The sequence below is a fragment of the Sciurus vulgaris genome (genome assembly GCF_902686455.1).
Source record: "Sciurus vulgaris genome assembly, chromosome: 3".
NCBI lineage: Eukaryota > Metazoa > Chordata > Mammalia > Rodentia > Sciuridae > Sciurus > Sciurus vulgaris.
Window position 1 is genome coordinate 15,621,657 of NC_136463.1, and position 23,424 is coordinate 15,645,080.

Here is a 23,424-nt window from a genome sequence, read left to right on the forward strand (position 1 = left end):
ACATTTAAACAAATTTTTATGAAATCAAATTTATCAATCTTTTCTTCTATTCTTTTAGATTTAGATCTTAAAAAGCCTTTCCCTTCACCAAGGTCAAAGATGAAGTCATTCATATTTTCCACTATTACTTGTAAGATTTCAATGTTTTTGCATGGTTTCATTTTTTGATATTTGGATCCCCACTCCATTTGGAGTTTACTCTTGTGCATGGTATGAGAAATATATTAATTTATCTCTCATATATAAAGTCCATTTTCACTTTAGTGACCTAAGATGCTGCCTTTGTTGCATACTAAGTATCCACACATATTTGGGTCTAACTATGAATTTTCTGTTCTATTCTATTTCTCTACTCACACACCAGTACCACATTGTTTTGATTATAGAGGATTTATAGTATGTTTTAACACTGGGTAGTGAGAGCCCTGTTGTTTAATTAGTTGTGGCAGAGCTCAGCATAATATTTAGCTTTGTTATAATCCTAGACCTAAATAGCTATACTCTGTAGACTGTTACTATTCAATTATAGATTACTTGAGTCAAAGGGAGTTAGGACCAATATCAAGTACAAATATTTAAAACAAAGTGACTAATTTACTTAGTTCATCTAGATTCCTGTAGAAGTACATCTTACACAAAATGAATAGTCCTAAGTATATTTAATCGATAGTTTATGAAACTTATGTCTCAGAGGATTGGTGAATTCCAGGCTCTACCAAGATTCATTCTTGGGGGTATATGAATCTGATTCAGATTTGACATAATAAGTTGGTTAGGAAAAATTATTATGAGTAAATACCTAATTAGATGCCATAAGATTTCATAACAGAAAATACTGGCATTTAATTCATTCACAAATATAAATTGCACTTGCACTATATGCTAGGCATTATGCTAGATTCTGAAAATATAATCCTTGTCTATTCTTTACAGTTTAACCCGAAAGAGAGGCAATTAAGCAAGTCATAAAAAAATAGTGAGATAAGTACTATGAAAGAGGAAATATAGGGGTGCTGGGGTAAAATAAAGCAGGGTCACCTTAAGGTAACTGAAGAGCTAGAGAAGGTTTCTCAGTGGGTGGCAGATAAAAAAAAAAACCGAAACACACAAGTGAACAAGGTTGTTTTCCCATATTCAGTATATTGGATGTAGATGAAATCTGGATCTGACTATAAAAGTTCAGTATAAATATTCAGAGGAAAGAAGCCCTAGATAAATTATATGAAACATCAATTACAGGTTACTTATTGTTTATTTTGGGTCTAATTTCTCTTAAATGAAAATTAAAAAAAAAAAAACAGTTGCAGCAACAAAAATTAAATTTAAGGTTGTTTTATGCACATCTCCTCCATTTTGGCTGTGTGTGTGTGTGTGTGTGTGTGTGTGTGTGTGTGTATTTGGCTTACATTTCCACATTATGTTCAACATGCTCAATGTTACAGGATTGCTGAAATGACTACCTCTTTGGCTGATAGCTTTAACAGCAGCAGCAACTTTTTGTGTCTCTGTGACATTTCTTAAAATTATCTGGTTTTTCGAATTAGCTTATTTTAAATATATTAGCTTGTTTCATATGCATTAGCGTCTTATCTAAGGACTAAGTTAGAGACAACTTGCCTAATATGACAAGAGCTTCTAGTTGCATAAAAACCTTTTAGAAGAATTTTAAGTTGACCTAAATGACTGACAGGTATACCTCCATCATCATTTTTTTTTTTTTTTTTTTTTTTTGCTTTGAAGCTAAATTCAATGACTGATAGAACACTAAATGAAAATTCTTTCTGTCACACTAGAGAAGCAGCAGTGGTTAAAAACGTAGCTCTGAAGCTTGCCTGCCTCACTTGACTCTGTAATATACTAGTCTTTTTTCTCAGGTAAGTTATTTATTCTTAGAGCCCTGCTTTCTCATTTATGGAATGAGGATAATAATAGTATTACCTAAAACTGGCTTTGAATACTAGTTTTGCTATTTATTAACAGTATGACATTGAAAAAAAATAATTACTGGAGCCACAGTTTCCTCATCTGTAAAATGAAGATAATTAAGACAAATCATAGGGTTAAGATAAGAATGAAGAGATAAGGTAACAAAAATTACCTTATCTACTGAGCACCAATACATATTAAGTCCTCAGCAAATGGAAGCCATGTCTCTATGTCCTATAAATTCTGTATGTACAACCACATGGTAGTGATGCATCCAAGACCTGGGAAAATCCACTGCTGTTATAGTTAAATTCACATATCCAGGGAAGGCCCTGAATAAAATCTCTGTACCTTTCTATTCTAATGGCACTTCAGAAGAAATATACAACATTAACTGGAGATTTGCTTGAGAGATGCAGACATAGCAAACCTGTTACACTTGTAGTGCAAACTGTGTTTTGAGAAATAAAACTTTTAAAATTATAATAAAAACTCTCAATTAGCAGCACAAGAAAGGAAATACTGATACACAAGAATTGACATAAAGAACTGTCAAATCAAGAGGTTTTAAAATTTTTTGAATATTATCCTACTTCACCAAAATACTAACACATTTGAAAATTGCACTTGAAAGTAAATTTCTGTTTATAGATTGTCATTGGTGAGAAACAAGACTGCTGGCTTCTGCCCTATCCTTTCACAGCATAAACTTACATAACTGAACTGTAACATGTAGCACAACATTGGGATAACATTACATTTTAATTGAAAGGGCCATTTCTTTAAAAAAATTTTTTTTGGAGTTGTAGATAGAAAGCATGCCTTTATTTTATTTGTTTATTTTTATGCACTGCTAAGGATCGAACCCAAGGCCTCACACTCTGCCATTGAGCTACAGCCCCAGCCTAGGCCATTTCTTCTTCTTTTGTTATTTTTCAGTTGTAGGTGGACACAATACCTTTATTTTATTTATTTACTTTTATGTGGTGCCAAGAATTGAACCGAGTGCTTCACATGTGCAAGGCAAGCACTCTACCACTGAGCTATAACCTCAGCCCTGAGGCGGTCATTTTTTTTAACTTTTGATAAATGCATCACTTTTTTGGGGGGGACATTTTTTAAATAGTGTTTAGCACAAACTTGAACATATCCCAGCCAGGGTTGGGGGCATAGCCCTGTAATTCCAGCTACTCATGAGGCTGAGGAAGGAGCATCATAAATTTGAGTTCAATCTGGGCAACTTAGTGAGAAATGGTCTCAAAATAAAAAATAAATAGGGCTGGTGATATAGCTCAGTGGCAGAGCACTTGCCTGGCATGCACAGGAGTCTGGGTTGAATCCTCAATACCACAAAGCAAAGCAAAGCAAAGCAAAACAAAACAAAACAAAACAAAACAAATCCCTAAACATACCCCACATCTCGGTACAAACGTTTATTTATTTGCTTAAGGAAGAAATAATCATAAAACTTAAAATAGACTTCTCAACTAAGTAGGAACAGTCAAATTTCCTACTAACAATATGTAACATTTTCTTTTTCTTTTGGCATTGAGGATTAAACCCAGGAGCACTTTACCACTGAGCTCCATCCCCAGTCCTTTTTTATATTTTGAAACAGGGTCTTGCTAAATTGCTGAGGGTTCTGCTAATCTGCTAAGGCTGGCCTTGAACTTGTGATTCTCCTGCCTTAGCCTCTCAAATCACTGGGATTACAGGCTTATGCCAGAGTATAATATTTAACATTTTCTAAATACTGAACATAATCATCAATCTTAATCTAAGGAGCTACTTCTTATACAATGTTTAATATAAACTTAAAAATATCCCATCTCTAGAAAAAAATTATATTTTGCTTAAAGAAGATATAACCATAAAATTTTAAACACTCATTCCTAAACTAAGTATAAAGAGTCACTAATTTCCTACTTAAAATATTTAATATTTTTTCAAATACTGAACATAAATATCTTGGGACTTCTCTTGCTGAGACAGGAACTAATATTTAACTAGTAGACTTAATTCTCTAAGATCTTTTTAGCAATCACCATCTGCCATATTTATCTGTTTATTATCCTCCCACCATGGGAATGTGAGCTACATAGTATAGAGATTGTCTTTTTTTTTTTTTTTTTTTTCTTTTTCACTGACTTATCTTTAGTTCTGGATTTTTGGTGCTTCCAAAGTTATAGTCTAAATGAATAACTGAAAGACTGTGATGTTGGAAGTTCTTCAGCATTTACATATTTCTGCAATATTATTCTACTTGTTCTAAAAAAGAAGTGACTGGAGACCATTTACACAGGGAATATTTAGGGAAAAACAGGTGTCTTTTAAACTTAAAATGAATGAGCAGTGAATCTGAGTGAAATTTCTGACTGTTTACAGAAGCTCATTTGTAGATGAGTGTGTGTTAACTGGTGGGATAATTAATAAAGTAAGTTGGGTGAACAGCTGCTTCTGAATCTTAGCTAGATTGAAAGAAATTTAATTTCTTCTGTGAAGAAATTAGAACCTTACACTATTACAGACCATCTTTAAAACTTCAGGAAAGCACAGGAATTAGAAGCCCCAGGTACAGTAGAAGGTGAGTGTGAGGAAGGGAGCTGAAAACAGAATTTCTGTGAAGTTTACATCCCCAGATCTCCATTCCCACACACTGTCCAGCCAGGTGATAACTTCCTCAAAAGTGACAGGGAGGAGAGTTATATTTCACTAGAGAAACTAAATAGGTGAGAATCTAGACTTATGGACACCAAATACAGATCAAGGTAGGGATTAGGTGCAGAATCAAACACACACACACACACACACACACACACACAAAACAAACAAACAAACAGGGGTCAAGGTAGGGATTAGGTGCAGAATCAAAAACACACACACACACAAAACAAACAAACAAACAAACAGGGGAGGGGGCTTCGGCAAATGTGTATATATTGACTGGTGAAACCCTAGCCCTCTTCTGCCCAGCTCCAGAATGATGACACCCAGGCAAGGGACAGGAGGATTCTTTGCTAGAGAATATGAACAGTACGAGAAAAAAAATTAGGGACACTGACTTTCAGGTATTCCAATTAGTTTTACTCACCTAATGGTTAAGGAAAAGAGAACACACTGCACGCATAAAACATGAACAGTATGCTAAAAAAAAGAGTCGGGGTGGACAACTGCAGAAAAAGGAAAAGCTACCAGAAATTAAAACAATGATTGCTAAAATGTGTGTGTGTGTGTGTGTGTGTGTGTGTGTGTGTGTGTGTGTGTACTTTGGGAAAAGGACTGGAAGGTAATGTTGAAGAAATCTATCAAAGTGGCTTAAAAAAACAAACAAACAAAATAAAAAAACTCAAAACCTAAAACCAGAATATGAAAAACAGGACAGAAAAGTTAAAAAAACCCCTAGATTATCAGTACAGGAAATCTTAATTTTTTATTAGCTCTTATTAACCAAGTTAATAGGAGGAGTTATAAAAGGAGAGAACAGAGGAAATTATTAATAAACAATAAAAAAGCATTTTCCAAAATTAAAGAGTTTTTCCAGGGCCTACTATGTACTAACACAATAAATGAAAAAAGATTCAAGAATAATGGTGATAAAAAAGATCTTAAAAGCTTCAGGATAGAAAAAAGTTAGATACAAAGAATTCTGAATAAGAATAGTATCAGATTATTTGATATCAATCTTGGAAGCTCGACAATGGAGCAATGCCTTCAAAATTCTGAGGGAAAATAATTTTTAATCTAGAATGATATACTATGTCAAATAAAAAGAAAAGAATGAGCATAGAATACAGATGCTTCTAGAAATGTTAAATCTCAAAGAACTTATACACATCCTTTCTTAGGAAGCTGCTGAAGGATCTGTTCCAACAAAATGAAGAATAAAATCAAGAAAGTAGGTGATATGGGATCAAATGTAGAAGAGAAGTGACAGGAATTTTCAGAATAAAAAGGAGGTGGCAAGCTGTAAATGCATCCCAGGTCTAGACTGAGGTTCATGGGCTTCAGGGTATCTCTTAGGGGAAAATTTAACTGATAAGCATGGAAAGTAGCACTGAGAGGCATATTATAAAATTACAGTAAGGATTATGGAATGATTTAGTCAAAGATTTAAAGAAAAATAAGTGCAATTTAAAATGAGGCATTTCATTTCATGAATCCCATAAAATTTTTTAAAAGAGGGAAATGTTTGGCGGACTAGAGGGAGGCTGCATTCCTTGTCGCTCCGTAACCTTCTCGAAAATAGACCATATGTTATGCCACAAAGCAGCCCTTAGGAAATGCAAAAAAATAGAGATACTGCCTTGTGTTCTATCAGATCATAATGGACTGAGAGTAGAAATCAATGACAAAATTAAAAAAGGAAATTATTCCAACACTTGGAGACTAAATAATACGCTATTGAATGAAACATGGATAACAGAAAACATCAGGGAGGAGATTAAAAAATTCTTAGAGTTCAATGAGAATGATGATACAACACATCAAAATCTCTGGGACACGATGAAAGCGGTACTTAGAGGAAAATTCATTGCATGGAGCGCATTCCAGAAAAGAATGAAAAGTCAACAACTAAATGACCTAACATTACAGCTCAAAGCCCTAGAAAAAGAAGAACAGAATAACAGCAAAAGTAGTAGAAGACAGGAAATAATTAAAATCAGAGCTGAAATCAATGAAATTGAAACAAGAAACTATTCAAAAAATTGACAAAACAAAAAGTTGGTTCTTTGAGAAAGTAAACAAAATAGATAAACCCTTAGCCACACTAACAAAGAGAAGAAGACTCAAATTACTAAAATACATGATGCAAAAGGAAATATCACAACAGACACCACTGAGATACAGAACACAATGAGAAGCTACTTTGAAAATATGTATTCCAACAAAATAGAAAGTACCAAAGACATTGACAAATTTCTAGAGACATATGCTCCTCCCAAACTGAACCAGGAGGACATACACGATTTAAACAGATCAATATCAAGCAATGAAATAGAAGAAGCCATTACAAACCTACCATCCAAGAAAAGCCCAGGACCAGACGGATTCTCAGCCGAGTTCTACAAGACCTTCAAAGAAGATCTCATTCCAATACTTCTCAAAGTATTCCAGGAAATAGAAAAGGAGGGTACCCTACCAAACTCATTCTATGAAGCTAATATCACCTTCATACCCAAAACAGGAAAAGACACATCAAGGAAAGAAAATTTTAGACCAATACCCTTGATGAATATAGATGCAAAGATCCTTAACAAAATATTGGCAAACCGTATCCAAAAGCATATTAAGAAAATCGTGTACCACGATCAAGTGGGGTTCATCCCTGGAATGCAAGGATGGTTTAACATCTGTATATCAATAGACTTAAGGATAAGGATCATATGGTTATTTCAATTGATGCAGAAAAAGCGTTCGACAAAATACAACAGCCCTTCATGCTCAAAACACTAGAAAAAATAGGGATAGTAGGAACATACCTGAACATTGTAAAGGCTATTTATGCTAAGTCCTTGGCCAACATCATTCTTAATGGAGAAAAACTGAAACCATTCCCTTTAAAAACGGGAACAAGAGAGGGATGTCCTCTTTCACCACTTCTATTCAACATTGTCCTCGAAACTCTAGTCAGAGCAATTAGGCAGACTAAAGATATTAAAGGGATATGAATAGGAAAAGAGGAACATAAGCTGTCACTATTTGCTGATGACATGATTCTCTATTTAGAGGATCCAAAAAACTCCTCCAGAAAACTTCTAGATCTCATCAATGAATTCAGCAAAATAGCAGGCTATAAAATCAACACGCATAAGTCTACAGCATTTTTATACGCAAGCGACAAAACAGCTGAAAGGGAAATGAGGAAAACAACTCCATTTGCAATAGCCTCAAAAAAAAAAAAAAAAAAATACTTGGGTATCAATCTAACCAAAGAGGTAAAAGATCTCTACAATGAAAACTACAAAACACTGAAGAAAGAAATTAAGGAAGACCTCAGAAGATGGAAAGATCTCCCATGTTCTTGGATAGGCAGAATTAATATTGTCAAAATGGTCATACTACCAAAAGTGCTATACAGATTCAATGCAATTCCAATTAAAATCCCAATGATGTACCTCACAGAAATAGAGAAAGCAATCATGAAATTCATCTGGAAGAATAAGAAACCCAGAATAGCTAAAACAATCCTTAGCAGGAAGAATGAAGCAGGGGGTATTGCAATACCAGAACTTCAACTATACTACAAAGCAACAGTAACAAAAATGGCATGGTATTGGCACCAAAATAGACAGGTAGATCAATGGTACAGAAAAGAGGACATGGACACAAACACAAATAAATACAATTTTCTCATACTAGACAAAGGTGCCAAAAATATGCAATGGAGAAAAGATAACCTCTTCAACAAATGGTGCTGGGAAAACTGGAAATCCATATGCAGCAGAATGAAACTAAACCTCTATCTCTCACCCTGCACAAAACTCAATTCACAATGGATTAAGGACCTCCAAATCAGACCAGAGACCTTGCATCTTATAGAAGAAAAAGTAGGTCCAAATCTTCACCTTGTTGGCTTAGGATCAGACTTCCTTAACAGGACTCCCATAGCACAAGAAATAAAAGCAAGAATCAACTACTGGGATAGATTCAAACTAAAAAGCTTTCTCTCAGCAAATGAAACTATCAGCGATGTGAGGAGAAAGCCTACAGAGTGGGAGAATATCTTTGCCACTCATACTTCAGATACAGCACTAATTTCCAGGATATATAAAGAACTCAAAAAACTCTACACCAAGAATACAAATAACCCAATCCACAAAAGGGCTAAGGATATGAACAGATGCTTCACAGAAGATCTACAAGCAATCAACAGACATATTAAAAAATGTTCACCATCTTTAGTAATAAGAGAAATGCAAATCAAAACTACACTAAGATTCCATCTCGCCCCAATTAGAATGGCGATTATCAAGAATACAAGCAACAATAGGTGTTGGAGAGGATGTGGGGAAAAAGGTACACTCATACATTGCTGGTGGGGCTGCAAATTAGTGCAGCCACTCTGGAAAGCAGTGTGGAGATTCCTTAGAAAACTTGGAATGGAACCACCATTTGACCCAGCTATTTGACTCCTCAGCCTATACTCAAAAGACTTAAAATCGGCATACTACAGAGATACAGCCACATCAATGTTCATAGCGGCTCAATACACAATAGCCAGACTATGGAACCAACCTAGATGTCCTTCAATTGATGAATGGATAAAGAAACTGTGGTATATATATACAATGGAATATTACTCAGCTATAAAGAATAATAAAATTATGGCATTTGCAGGCAAATGGATGAAATTGGAGAATATCATGCTAAGTGAGATAAGCCAATCTCAAAAATCTAAAAGGCGAATGATCTCACTGATAAGCGGATGATGACACATAATGGGGGGTTGGAGGGGAGTAAGAATGGAGGAAGGAGGGATGTATAGAAGGAAAAGAGGGGTGGGGGGAAGGAAAAAATAACAGAATGAATCAAACATCATTACCCTATGTAAATGTATGATTACACAAATGGTATGCTGTTACTCCATGTACAAACTGAAACAACATGTATCCCATTTGTTTACAATAAAAATAATTAAAAAAAACAAAAAAAGGGAAATGTTATCCTTGGTTCCAGAGTGAATCATGATTGCATAGTATTAAAACTGGGAACACTATAATTGGAATTCAGTCAAAAATCATGATGTAATTGTACTAGGAAGGTTACAGGAGGAAAGTGAAAGAACTATCCTCATCATTATAATAAGAGATAATGTGTAAATAAATGAGAAAAGTTAGAGCAGTATATGAGTTTTATTTAGAAATATTGAAGTTAAAAAAAAAAAAAGAAAATACCCTAAGAATTGAAAGTGGCTGCTTTTGGGGAGTGGATGGGTTGGGAAGAGGAAGCAAACTGCTTGTTTTGAGCATTACTTGATTTTTTTCTGTACCTATGTTACTTTGAGAAAAAAGAAGAATTTCAAATGCAAACATAAAAAAGGTATAGTATAAAGATAGTATAGTATAAAGGGTTGGGGTTGTAGCTCAGTAGTAGAGCACTAGCCTAGCACATGCCAGGCACTGGGTTCAATCCTTAGCACCATATGTAAATAAATAAAATAAAGGTATTTTGCCCATCTACAACTAAAAAAAAGACAGTATAAAGTATAAATAGAGTGTAAATATAAAGTCTAGTATAAATATAGACAGTATAGTATAAAGAAAAAATTTTGAGGTAGAAAGAAAAGTAAAAAATTATTGATTATTTAGATTGTGACTTGTTATCCATTCCTTGGAGGACTTTTATTTCTAAGTCTTTCCAACAATTACCCATCATAATAAGATATTGTTTCCCTAGGGGTAACAACAACAACAACAACAAAAAAAAAACAAACCAGCAACTTTTCTCCCTGTTCTCATGGTATATCTTCGCCTTTATTTCTTCACTTTGCCAAGGTTCTCCCTATCTTTGTCTTGATGTTAAAATGGAAATAGCATGTCCCCAACTTGGGAATTCTATTGTACCTGTGAGGCTAATCTTCGCATAGCTTCTTCCTGCCGCCTGCGCATTTCTGGAGTTCCTGGGCAGCTTCCACTTGTGATAGATGAGTGGGCTGAAGGTGGCTGTGTGAGTGGCAACTCTCTGTTGGCATCCACATCTGGATTAAAAAGACGAGATGGTGGCATCATATAATCATACAAGCCTGAACTAAAGGATGATTAGTTAATTCCACTTGTTCTATGACCCAGCAATTCAGCAATTCCCCTCCAAGCTATATACCCAAGAGAGATTAAAAACACATATCAACACAAAAACTTGTACACAAATGTTCAGAGAAGCATGATGGTATTAGCCAAAAAATAGAGCAACTCAAATGTCAATCAACTGATGAAGGGATAAAATGCAATGTAGCCATACAATGGATTAAACTTGACAATAAAAATAAATGAGATATCAATCAACAACATAGACAATCCTTGAAAATATTATGCTATGTCAAAGAAGAGAGACAGAGAGTAAACTAGGGGTTTCTTGGGGCTGGAGGTAGGGGGTTAGTGGGAAAAAAGGGATTTACTACTTAGAGTAATAGGTTTATTTTAGTAGGATAAAAATGCTCTAACATTAGACTGGTGATTGTTGTACTAGCTGAACTGTGGGGGGAACATTTTAAATGGATGAACTGCATGGGTTGTAAATTATAGCTCTATTAAGATTTAAAAATATTTTAACTTCTACTTGTTCCTGTTACTAAGAAAATATATTCTTAACTACTACTAGAAATTATAAGCCATATTTACAAATAAGACCATACTTCTAAAACAGGCACTAAAATTTATATTTGAGGTTGTTATTTGATAGCCAATAGCTCTTGAAAAGGAGGAGGTAGTCTTCACGTAACTTCTTACCAGTAAGAGTGAATTTAGCTTTCTTTTGTTCAACTGAAAGTAGCTTCCTTGGATACTAAATAAGTTCTTAATAATGGCAGATGGTGGGTATAGGAGATGGCAGTGTAAAAAAGTCTGAAGAAATATATGACATTTTGAATTGAGGTAAAGTTCAGTGATTATCCATCACTGTATTATTCCTGGTTTATATCCCCCCACCAACTCTATCCCCTTTATCTGGAATTTGATTTTGTGGGTAATTATTGTTCAAATATTCAGACTTCTAGCTATTTCCTTTTGGAAATGCTCTCGTTTTTTGTCTCAGTGTCTAATTTTCTATTTGATATTCAGAGAACAGTAGAAATAAAAGTTAATAGGTGGTAGTATGCATATCTAAATGGCAAAACAGACTTCTGAAATGAGCAGAGTAGGGAGAGAAGGGGTTAATAACTTAGCAGCTATATGGGGGTTTAGTAGCTGTCAACAAATCTCAAATCCAAGTAACTACCACTGGGACTTTTTAGTGATGGGAAAATATAGTCTTGTATTAAAAGAACTCTCCAATGACTGCACTGAGAATAGATGTAGTTAATGAAACAATGTCTGAATTTACAAAATGTGAGAGTGTGTGTGTGTGTGTGTGTGTGTGTGTGTGTGTGAGAGAGAGAGAGAGAGAGAGAGAGAGTATGTGTTGGAGAGGGTAGGTGATGTGTCAGAGAATGATGGGGGAAGCCAGATTTGGGAAAGTAGGTGGAAAGGAGGATGACAGGGTAGTGCCTGCTTTGATAGCTTTTCTGTACTTTACCAGGGAAATGACAATGAGGGGGCAGGTGAGGGACTGTCTATGGAGAAAAGAGAGCCAGGTAATGAAGTACTGCAGACTCGCATCTTCTGCAGCAGTACAGGTTCAGTGTTGAGGACACAGAAGAAAGAACAGATGATGGGTGGGGTGCGGGGGACAGAGAGGAGCCAAAAGCACCATAACTTTTCATTTATTTTCATTATTACTACTATTACATCTTTGACACCAATGACCAAGGATAATGAAGTGGGATAGCAGATAAAACTATTCCAAGTTTAATGTAAGTTAAACTCTGTAAAAAATTAGGCCAATCCTCTGACATCCTTCTTATTAATTAATGAAAAAATTCTGCTGCTACAAGTAGCCTTTTAAGTGGCAGCTCATATAATAAAAAAATCTATGCTGAAAAATAGCTTGCATTATATCAGTTGCTCATTCTTGATTCTTCTTTAAGGACTACTAGTTCTGTTAAGATGGTAGTGGTACCCTGATTAACAGATTACAAAAATGTAGTCTGATCAATACATTACAAAAATTTTTACTCTGTATAAGGCAACACTATTTCTATGTAATTTTGATAGACATATCACATACCGTATCTCTCCTGACTATTCTTCAAATGAATTTTTTTCATTACTGGGGACTGAACCCGGGTTACTTTACCACTGAGCTATACTCCCAGCCCTTTTTATTTGTACTTTAAAAAATTTTAAAAAATATTTTATTTAGTTTTTAAATTTTATTTAGTTATTTTTTATGTGGTGCTGAGGACCGGACCCAGTGCCTTACAAGTGGCAAGGCAAGTGCTCTACCACTGAGCCAGAACCCCAGCCCCACTTTTTATTTTTTGAAATCAGATTTCACTAAGTTGGCTATACTGGACTTGAACTTGTTATTCTCCTGTCTGAGCCTCCCAAGTAGCTGGGATTACAGGTATGTACTGCCCTCCCAGCTTCTTTTTCAAGTTTAGAAAGTTCACTATCAGGCCAAATATGTAGTCTCAGCAATGGGCATTTAGCTCATGAATGCGGAGTGTCCCAGTGTTTCTGGAGATTCTCAGGAGATAAAAGGCGATGGATATTAGATAATAACTTAATGAACTACCTTTAAATAATCTCTGCTTTGGGGAGCACATATACTGTGTTCAATTAATTCCTGCTCTCCCAGAGTTTTGGGGGACTCCCAGGTACCTTTGCTTTCTGAGAAAGCAGCTCTTCTTGCCCTTGGGATTTATCTTCTGTCATGCATGATTCTACCACTCTGTTATCTGCAACAGTGATATACACAGAAGTCAGAGAAACTATTAGCTACCTGGTTTTCTTTCTGACACACTAAAATAGCTCACCTCTTGGACTACCCAGATAAATAGTAGTTTTGTGTGATAGATGGTAAGCACTTAAAGGAAAACAGTATAACAGGTGTGAAAATTTACTCTCAACCATGAAAATGTTCTCCGAATCAAAATTTTAGATGTATACTGCTTCATTCTGCAGATGAGAAAACTGAGATCTAAACAATCAAAGTAAAATTCTCAAGGTCACAAAGTACTACAGTCAATATGAGTGCTGGGACACAAATCCTGGGTTTCTGACTCTCACAGTAGTATGTCAATCTACCTTATAAAAGCTTCATTTAGAATCTAAGCATGACAAACCCCTTAAGATGAGAATTCTTTCATAACATTTATTACTATACCCTGGTAAAGAGGATTATTTTTTTTTCCAACTGATTTTCTTCATAGAAGTTAGGTTTCTTCTACAGGTTAGACATCCATTAGTTTATCAGAGGCTATCTGCCTTTTTCATATAAGGCTAACTAATCTTCAGTAGGAAGCCAGAATATCTGAAGGGTAATCAATTAGTGGTTCCTGTTTTTAGACCCCATAACTACTATGATCTCATATCAAACATTTCTAGAGGTTATCTCAAAGTGTGGTGGGCTAGATTACTGATGTGGACTAGTGGAGCCTTGGCTTTCTGTTTTGCTTTCTCAAAACTAGCAGAAACAAGGTAGATGGATGCTACACACATGGTGTATATAGGAAGAACATTTATACACATCCTTTTATTTTCTTTACTTGAATGAGTTTCACCAATAAGGAGAAGCTGCACAGAAAAATGAGCGAGAGAATGGTCTCTGAAACTACACTTCTTAGTTTCACCATTTATTGGCTGTAAAACCTGGGAGGTTTATTTAACCTCTCTGAGTTCTAGATTATTTCTCTGTGAAATTAAGACAACAGGAACAATCTCACTGAGTTGATAAAAGGATTGGATAAATTAATATTTGTAGAGCTGTTAGAGACTTTCTGGCATATATTAAGTACCATATGAGTGTTTTAAAAATAAACAAGAGACTGGTGGTGATCATTAAGTTTGTGATAAAAGAAGCCAAATGAGAACTCAGTGTCTTTTCACAAGGAAGCAGGAAAAATCCTTCAAGAACACAATGAAGCTCAAGTCCAACCGGAGCACACTGACATCAACAGCAAAGAAATGTAGGCTGCAAACAGATTGTGCTGGCATGTAACAAGAAGAAATGGGCACAGCTGAGCAAACTGACAGTGATGGATGCAAATGGCTCCACAGGCAAGTGCTGCAGTCATTACCCAAAAGACAGCCAGCAGGAAGAGTCATAAATTTATTCCATGAGAAAGATTTTCTCAGTCACTCATAGGTGACTACTGGATATGTGGGTTAAATGTACAGAGTATTATATTCTTTCTCTGAATTCTGAGTAATGGTGCTCACATGCAAGTCAGATTTTACAGATCAAAAAATAAAAGGATATATCACGTAATATAAACATGTCAGAACAAATTTCAGTGCCAACTAAGTAGGGAGTTCTTTAAAAAGGAATACATACGTTTGGGGGAGGCATGTGGGCTGTCTGAGGCGATCTGTCTCATCCGTGTGCCATGGCAACTGAGGGCCACCAGTCTAGAGATGATGGCAGTTTTGCCAAATCCAATGTTTCCCACGATCACCACTCCTTGGTTCACGCTAGCATTTGAACTTTGAAGTTGAGCATCTATTTCATGGAATACCCAATCGCGGCCAACGAACACTGACTCTGTAGTGATACTGGGCACTTCAAAGAGCAGTGGCTTCAGGGAGATATCTGGAGGCCTGTATGGTGCAAAGCGAACTAAAAGGAATGACAAGAGAATAGAGAATTAGGTGGAACTGTCGACACTGAGGGAAACGGGGGAAAAAGTAGTGAGGTTTAGTAGATCATATTAGAGTCACAGCACCATGATGGCACTGTGGGCTTATTCAGAAACTTAATAAAACTGAATTTTTACAGAATCCTACACAGAAAAGCAATGCAGGTGTGCTAGAGTCATCACCATCTGATTACACCAGAGAGAAGGCAAACTCTGACAAAACAATAATGATTTACTCACAATAATCAATCAGGGCAATATTCAAAATGGATAATTTTGAATATTATGAATATTATGAATTATCCATGTGCCAGCAATCAATAAGCTTGCAAAGGTAGTGAAAAAGGGTCCTAAGGGCTTCTAGCTATGTCTGAGGATAACCTTTTAATGATTGGATTGTGGAGAGTCAAGGATGTAGTACATGGGGTGAGGCAGGCTGCAGTGGGTCATCCAGATGGCTCTTTATAAACCAGTAAGGATGTATTTCATATTTAACAATCAATATGGCTGTACCAGTATATATCAGATGAAAATCAGTTGTGTAGAACCAGTGCAAAGTAAATAGGATTGTTGGTTTCTTTAAAAACAGCAGTGAGAACAGTAATTTCATTAAATTCATGATGGTATTTTGTTTTTTAATTTAATGCATATATTATTTGGGGAAGCAAAGCCCCTAAAAGTTCTAATGGTTTAAAAGCTCTTATTTAGGTTAAGCAGCCATGGAAGCAGAAATCAAAGTTTCACCCAATGTCACTATATCTGTACTGCTTATATTCATGCCAATTAAAAAAAAAATGACTTTTGGCTTATATACATGTCTTGGGGAGAGATACCTTTGATTTTTCTCAAGATATTTTTTTTCTTGTGCTTATGTACTTATGGATGTGCTAAAGGCAAAACATCAGCTAGACTTCTTTAACAGTTCTCTAAAACTACATCATAACATGTGTCTTGGTTTCAAATATCAACTTTCTAATATGTTGATGATAAAAGGAAGTCTTGTCTGGCCATCTCTATTTGAATGACTGCCTTCCTAACTCTTCTGGGAGTAGCTCTAAGATATGTCATTTTAACTGTCTGAATCTAGATATTTCCTTTCTGTACCATTAACTTTAGCATTATGCCTTAACATATAATAGATGCTCAATAAACGCTTATGGAAAGTATTAGTTAATAAGAAGGTATGCCAGGGAAGGTGATTGCATGCCTGTAATCCTAGCTACTTGGGAGGCTGATGCAGGAGGACTACAAGTTCAAAGGCAAGCCTCAGCAACTTGGTAAGGCCCTGTCTCAAAAAAAAAAAAAAAATTACAAAAAGTAGGTATTATACTCTAACCCTTTTAATATTTTGGAGCACAAGAAAGGCCAGGGGAGTGAAGGGAATGGGAACAGGGGAAAGGGAAATCATTAAAGGGAAAATGAGAGCTATTTATATGGCTTACATTATTTTAGAACATACTTAAACCATATGTACACCATACAATGGAATCTAGAGCTGACAGTTTATTTGAGAAGACATGACTAGACACACTCTCATTTAAAACTCTCTGAGCTGGTAGACAACCTTAGGCAGTAATCCATGCCCATAATCTCAGCCACTTGGGAGGCTGAGGCAAGAGGATTGCCTGGGCAATGGAGACCCTGTCTCCGAATAAAATGAAATAAAACAAAACACCGTCTGAAAGTCACTAGAATGGTAATTGAGCATTTAAGAAAAGATAAAAACTGCAAAAGTAGTACAAATAATTTTAAAAAATCCTGAAGCCTGCAAACATCTTCCTATATCAATTTTAAAACAGTCAAACTTTTCATTTAAAAAGTGGGAGTAGAGGAGGCTGTAAAGATGTAACTATTTGGTCACTTATAATTTACTTAAAATTAAAAACTCTTTAAAAATTTACAACCAAGTTGTGGGGGTATAGCTCAGTGATAGATGCTTGCCTAGCATGCAGAAAACCTTGGATTTGATCCCTAGTACTGCAAAACAAACCAACCATGACTATCATTACAAAATTCAGTGAAAAATTAATTTTAACTTGTTAACAAATGTTTTTAAATAAATTCTGTACCTAGAGCTGGGTATGGTGACACATGCCTATAACTCTAACTACTCAGAAGGCTGAGGCAGGATTACAACTTAATGGAACACTGTCTCAAAAATAAAATAAGAAGGCTAGGGATGTAACACAGTGGTAGAGCACTTGCCTAGCACGTGTGAGACCCTGGGTTCAATCCCCAATAATGTAAAACAATAATAAACATAAAACAAACCCCAGTGTCTTCTAGCTAAGATTCAATTTTACTTTTCTTAAACATTAAGATAAAATGCACATTCTGTAAAGTTCCCCTTCTAAGTACATGATTCAGTGGTTTTTAGTGTATGTATTCATAACTTGTGCAGCTATTACTACTATGCAATCCCTGAATATTTTTATCATTCCCCCAAAGGAATCCTGTAATTTTAGCTGTCACTTTCTACTCCCTTCTCTGCCCAGCCCTAAGCAACCAGTAAACTGGACTTTCTTTTCTTCAGATTTGTCTATTCTGGACATTTCATTTAAATGAAATCATGTAATATACGGCCTTTTGTGTTGACTTCTTTCTCTTAGCATAATGTTTTGGAGGTTCATCTGTGTCATAAATAAATATCATAAAGCACTTCATTCTTTTTATTGCCAAAAAATTCTATTTTGTGGATATATCACATTTTGTTTATCCACTTATTAATGGAAGAACACTGGGTTGTTTCCACTTTTTTGGCTATTATGAATAAGGTGCTACGTACAAGTTTTTGTATAATTGTGTTTTCAATTCTCTTACCTATATTCCTAGGAAAGGAATTTCTGGATCGCACAGAAACTGTTTAACTACTAGAAGAACTGCCTTTTCTATTTTATTATTTTTTACACAAGTAATATATGTTCATAAAAAACTTAGTAATAACAAACAAAATAATCTCTGTTCTCCCACTAGTCAGAGAGAAACACTACTAACATATTCTCTGATTTTTGTCTGTACCATATAAGCTTATTTTTTTTTTAATGGGATCAAGAATCAATAAGTGGAATGGATTCAAACTAAAAAGCTTCTTCTCAGCAAAGGAAACAATAATGTGAAGAGAGAACCTACAGAATGGGAAAAAATTTTTACCACACACTCCTCAGATAGAGCACTAATCTTCAGGATATATAAAGAACTCAAAAAACTTAACACCAAAAAAACAAATAACCTAATCACTAAATGGGCTAAGGAACTGAAAAGACACTTCACAGAAGAAGAAATACAATCGATCAACAAACATATGAAAAAATGTTCATCATCTCTTGCAATAGAGAAAATCAAATCAAAACTAAGATTTCACCTTCCTCCAGCCAGAATGGCAATTATCAAGAATACAAGCAATAGAAGGTATGGTAGCTGTGTGAAGAATGGCTCAAAAGACCCAAGATGGCGGACTAGAGGGAGGCTGCATTCCTTGTTGCTCCATAATGCCGGATTCAAGCAGAGGATATCTGTTTCTCAGTGAGGCAGTTTTTGCTGCTTATCGATCCCCTGGTGTTTACCCCATTTGTCTGCTGTGATGACCTGCAGCCTTTTTTGAGAGCAGACTGCTCACTGTCAGGCGTCTATCATCTGCCATTTGCCTGCCTCTCGCCTGTCCATTGCCTACCTTACCCCTATCCATCACCCAATGCTCAAGGTTCACCTCCGGATCGTCCGACAGCTGCCAGCAGACTGACCGCAGACCGCCAGTGGAGCACCCAGCTGCCTGCTGTCGCCTGGAAGTTCACTGTCACAGTACCTGCAGGTTTGATTACATGTGGCTGCTGCCATTTTGAGACAACAGCCAGGCCCTGTAGGACCCCTGGCTGGACTGACTTAGCCCCATCTCCAGGATCCCTCAGCCCGACCGACCACTCCCTGCCTCTGGGGCCCTCACATCAACTGACTGCTCCCTGCTGCCAGGACCCCCAGACCAACTGACTGAGCCCTTTCAGTGGGAACCCAGACCGACTGATTGCACCTGGCCTCTAGGATCCCACAACTACACCAAACACACTGGACCCCCAGGACCCCTGCCGGACCAACTGCATCCTGTCTCCAGGACCTCCAGCTGACCACGTCCACCCCTGAGCTGCAACTCCCCATTTGCCAACACATTTCGAAGCCACAGCGGCCATCTTGGATAATCCTGGAAGCCATAGTTCCGATCTTCGGGTGGGGCAAATCCCATCCTGAGACGCCTGCTGGAGGCTTGAAGCTCATTGTCAGGTACCTCTCATGCATCAGGCTACTGAACACTGGGAGGTTTCATTAGTATATGACTGTTATACAGTAGATTTTCTTTTTTCTCCTTTTTTAAAAAATTTTTTTTATTTCTTTACTTTCTTGCTTTCTTTTCCTTTTGTTTACCTGTTCCCTCAGAGTCTCTTTCTCCCTTTTTTGCATGCTAACATCCAATTTCTTTTGATTACACTCTCACCCTTTCTATTTTCTAGAACTTCTGTATATTCTTTTCTTATCCCATTAACAGCCATGTTCTATATCCCTCTGCATCCTCTTTGTCCTCCATTAGAAACTGCACACCTTATTGCAAACCTGTTTGTTTTACCGAAGATAACATCTGAACTCATTTTGTTTATTATGACAATTTTGTTATTGTCCCCATAGGGGCTATTTGGTCTAGGATTGCATAGTGTCTGATTTGGGCACTGCTAATATTGATCTTCCCTTAAAGAAAGGGTTTTGGAAACCTATAGGGCCACTATAAGCCTATAGGGGGAAATGTGCAATACCCCAGATCTGCACTGCTAGAGGGGAAGATACATGAACAACATGAAAAAACAAGGGAAGAAAATGATCCAAACAAATCTAGATTCTATAGTAATAGAATGCAATGGCAGTATGTTAGAAGAAATGTCAGAAAAGGACTTCAGATTATACATGATTAAGATGATTTGCGAAGCAAAGGATGAGATAAGAGAGCAAATGCAGGCAATGAATGATAATACCAATAAGCTGAAAGAGCACCTGCAGGAAGCAAAAGATTATTTCAAAAAAGAGATAGAGATTCTCCAAAAAAATCAAACTGAAATCCTTGAAATGAAGGAGACAATAAACCAAATAAGAAACTCAATGGAAAGCATCACCAACAGACTAGACCACTTGGAAGACAGAACCTCAGACAATGAAGACAAAATATTTAATCTTGAATATAAAGTCGCCCAAACAGAGAAGATGGTAAGAAATCATGAACAGAATCTCCAAGAAATATGGGACATCATGAAAAGACCAAATTTAAGAATTATTGGGATTGAGGAAGGCACAGAGATACAAACCAAAAGAATGAACAACCTATTCAATGAAATAATATCAGAAAATTTCCCAAACCTGAAGAATGAAATGGAAAATCAAATACAAGAGGCTTATACAACACCAAATGCACAGAATCGCAACAGATCCACACCAAGGCACATTATAATGAAATTGCCTAACATTCAAAATAAAGATAGGATTTTGAAGGCCGTGAGAAAAAAGCATCAGACTACATATAGGGGGAGACCAATACAGATAGCAGCTGACTTCTCAACCCAGACTCCAAAAGCTAGAAGGGCCTTGACCAACATATTTCAAGCTCTGAAAGAACATGGTTGCCAACCAAGAATCCTATACCCAGCAAAACTAACCTTCAGATTTGAAGATGAAATAAAATCCTTCCATGATAAACAAAAGTTAAAAGAATTTACAAATAGAAAGCCTGCAATACAGAATGTTCTCAACAAAATATTCCATGAGGAGGAAATGACAAACAACAATGGAGGTCAGCAAAGGGAGGAACTACCTTAGAGAAAAACCACTCAAAGGAGAAACCAAGCAAACTTAAAAACCAAAAATAAGCCAAATGACTGGGAATACAAATCATATCTCAATAATAACCCTGAACATTAATGGCCTAAACTCCTCAATCAAAAGACATAGACTGGCAGAATGGATTAAAATGAAAGACCCAACAATATGCTGCCTGTGAGAGACTCATCTCATAGAAAAAGACAACCACAGACTAAAGGTGAAACGATGGGAAAAAACCTACCAGGCACATGGACTCAGTAAAAAAGCGGGGGTTCCGTCCTTATATCAGATAAAGTGGACTACAAGCCAAAGTTAGTCAGAAGAGATAAAGAAGGACATTTCATACTGCTTAAGGGAACCATAAATCAGGAAGACATAACGATAGTAAATATTTATGCCCCAAACAATGGTGCATCCTTGTACATCAAACAAATCCTTCTCAATTTCAAGAATCACACAGACCACAAAACAATAATTCTGGGTGACTTTAACGCACTGCTGTCACCACTAGATAGATCTTCCAAACAAAATCCAACCAAAGAAACCACAGAACTCAATAACACAATCAATAACCTAGACTTAATAGACATATATAGAACATTCCATCCATCAACTAGCGGATACACTTTCTTCTCAGCAGCCCATGGAACCTTCTCGAAAATAGACCATGTGTTATGCCACAAAGCAGCCCTTAGGAAATGCAAAAAAATAGAGATACTGCCTTGTGTTCTGTCAGATCATAATGGACTGAGAGTAGAAATCAATGACAAAATTAAAAAAGGAAATTACTCCAACATTTGGAGACTAAATAATATGCTATTGAATGGAACATGGATAACAGAAAACATCAGGGAGGAGATTAAAAAATTCTTAGAGTTCAATGAGAATGATGATACAACATACCAAATCTCTGGGACACGATGAAAGCGGTATTAAGAGGAAAATTCATTGCATGGAGTGCGTTCCAGAAAAGAATGAAAAGTCAACAACTAAATGACCTAACATTACAGCTCAAAGCCCTGGAAAAAGAAGAACAGAATAACAGCAAAAGTAGTAGATGACAGAAAATAATTAAAATCAGAGCTGAAATCAATGAAATTGAAACAAAAGAAACTATTCAAAAAATTGACAAAACAAAAAGTTGGTTCTTTGAGAAAGTAAACAAAATAGATAAACCCTTAGCCACACTAACAAAGGGAAGGAGAGAGAAGACTCAAATTACTAAAATACATGATGCAAAAGGAAATATCACAACAGACACCACTGAGATACAGAACATAATGAGAAGCTACTCTGAAAATCTGTATTCCAACAAAATAGAAAGTACCGAAGACATTGACAAATTTCTAGAGACATATGCTCCTCCCAAACTGAACCAGGAGGACATACACGATTTAAACAGATCAATATCAAGCAATGAAATAGAAGAAGCCATTAAATATCTACCATCCAAGAAAAGCCCAGAACCAGACGGATTCTCAGCCGAGTTCTACAAGACCTTCAAAGAAGATCTCATTCCAATACTTCTCAAAGTATTCCAAAAAATAGAAAAGGAGGGAACCCTACCAAACTCATTCTATGAAGCCAATATCACCCTTATACCCAAACCAGGAAAAGACACATCAAGGAAAGAAAATTTTAGACCAATATCCTTGATGACTATAGATGCAAAGATCCTTAACAAAATATTGGCAAACCGTATCCAAAACATATTAAGAAAATTGTGCACCACGATCAAGTGGGGTTCATTCCTGGAATGTAAGGATGGTTCAACATTCGTAAATCAATAAACGTAATCCGTCATGTCAACAGACTTAAGGATAAGAATCATATGGTTATTTCAACTGACAAAATACAACAGCCCTTCATGCTCAAAACACTAGAAAAAATAGGGATAGTAGGAACATACCTGAACATTGTAAAGGCTATTTATGCTAAGTCCTTGGCCAACATCATTCTTAATGGAGAAAAACTGAAACCATTCCCTTTAAAAACGGGAACAAGACAGGGATGTCCTCTTTCACCACTTCTATTCAACATTGTCCTCGAAACTCTAGCCAGAGCAATTAGGCAGACTAAAGAAATTAAAGGGATATGAATAGCAAAAGAGGAACTTAAGCTGTCACTATTTGCTGATGACATGATTCTATATTTAGAGGATCCAAAAACCTCCTCCAGAAAACTTCTAGACCTCATCAATGAATTCAGCAAAGTAGCAGGCTATAAAGTCAACACGCATAAATCTACAGCATTTT

The 23,424-nt window shown here is 36.2% G+C and overlaps 1 protein-coding gene across 12 annotated transcripts in view; it reads right to left on the reverse strand.

Annotated features, from left to right (window-relative positions):
* TANC2 (tetratricopeptide repeat, ankyrin repeat and coiled-coil containing 2) overlaps positions 1-23,424 on the reverse strand; it is a 554,326-nt gene that overhangs the window by 101,377 nt on the left and 429,525 nt on the right. For all 12 annotated transcript variants that reach the window (XM_079134934.1, XM_079134933.1, XM_079134942.1 and 9 more), the window contains 2 exons: positions 15,019-15,300; positions 10,491-10,624 (listed from right to left, as the gene is read on the reverse strand). In XM_079134934.1, coding sequence (XP_078991060.1) covers positions 10,491-10,624; positions 15,019-15,300 — 416 coding nt within the window. The remainder of the gene's footprint in view (positions 1-10,490; positions 10,625-15,018; positions 15,301-23,424) is intronic.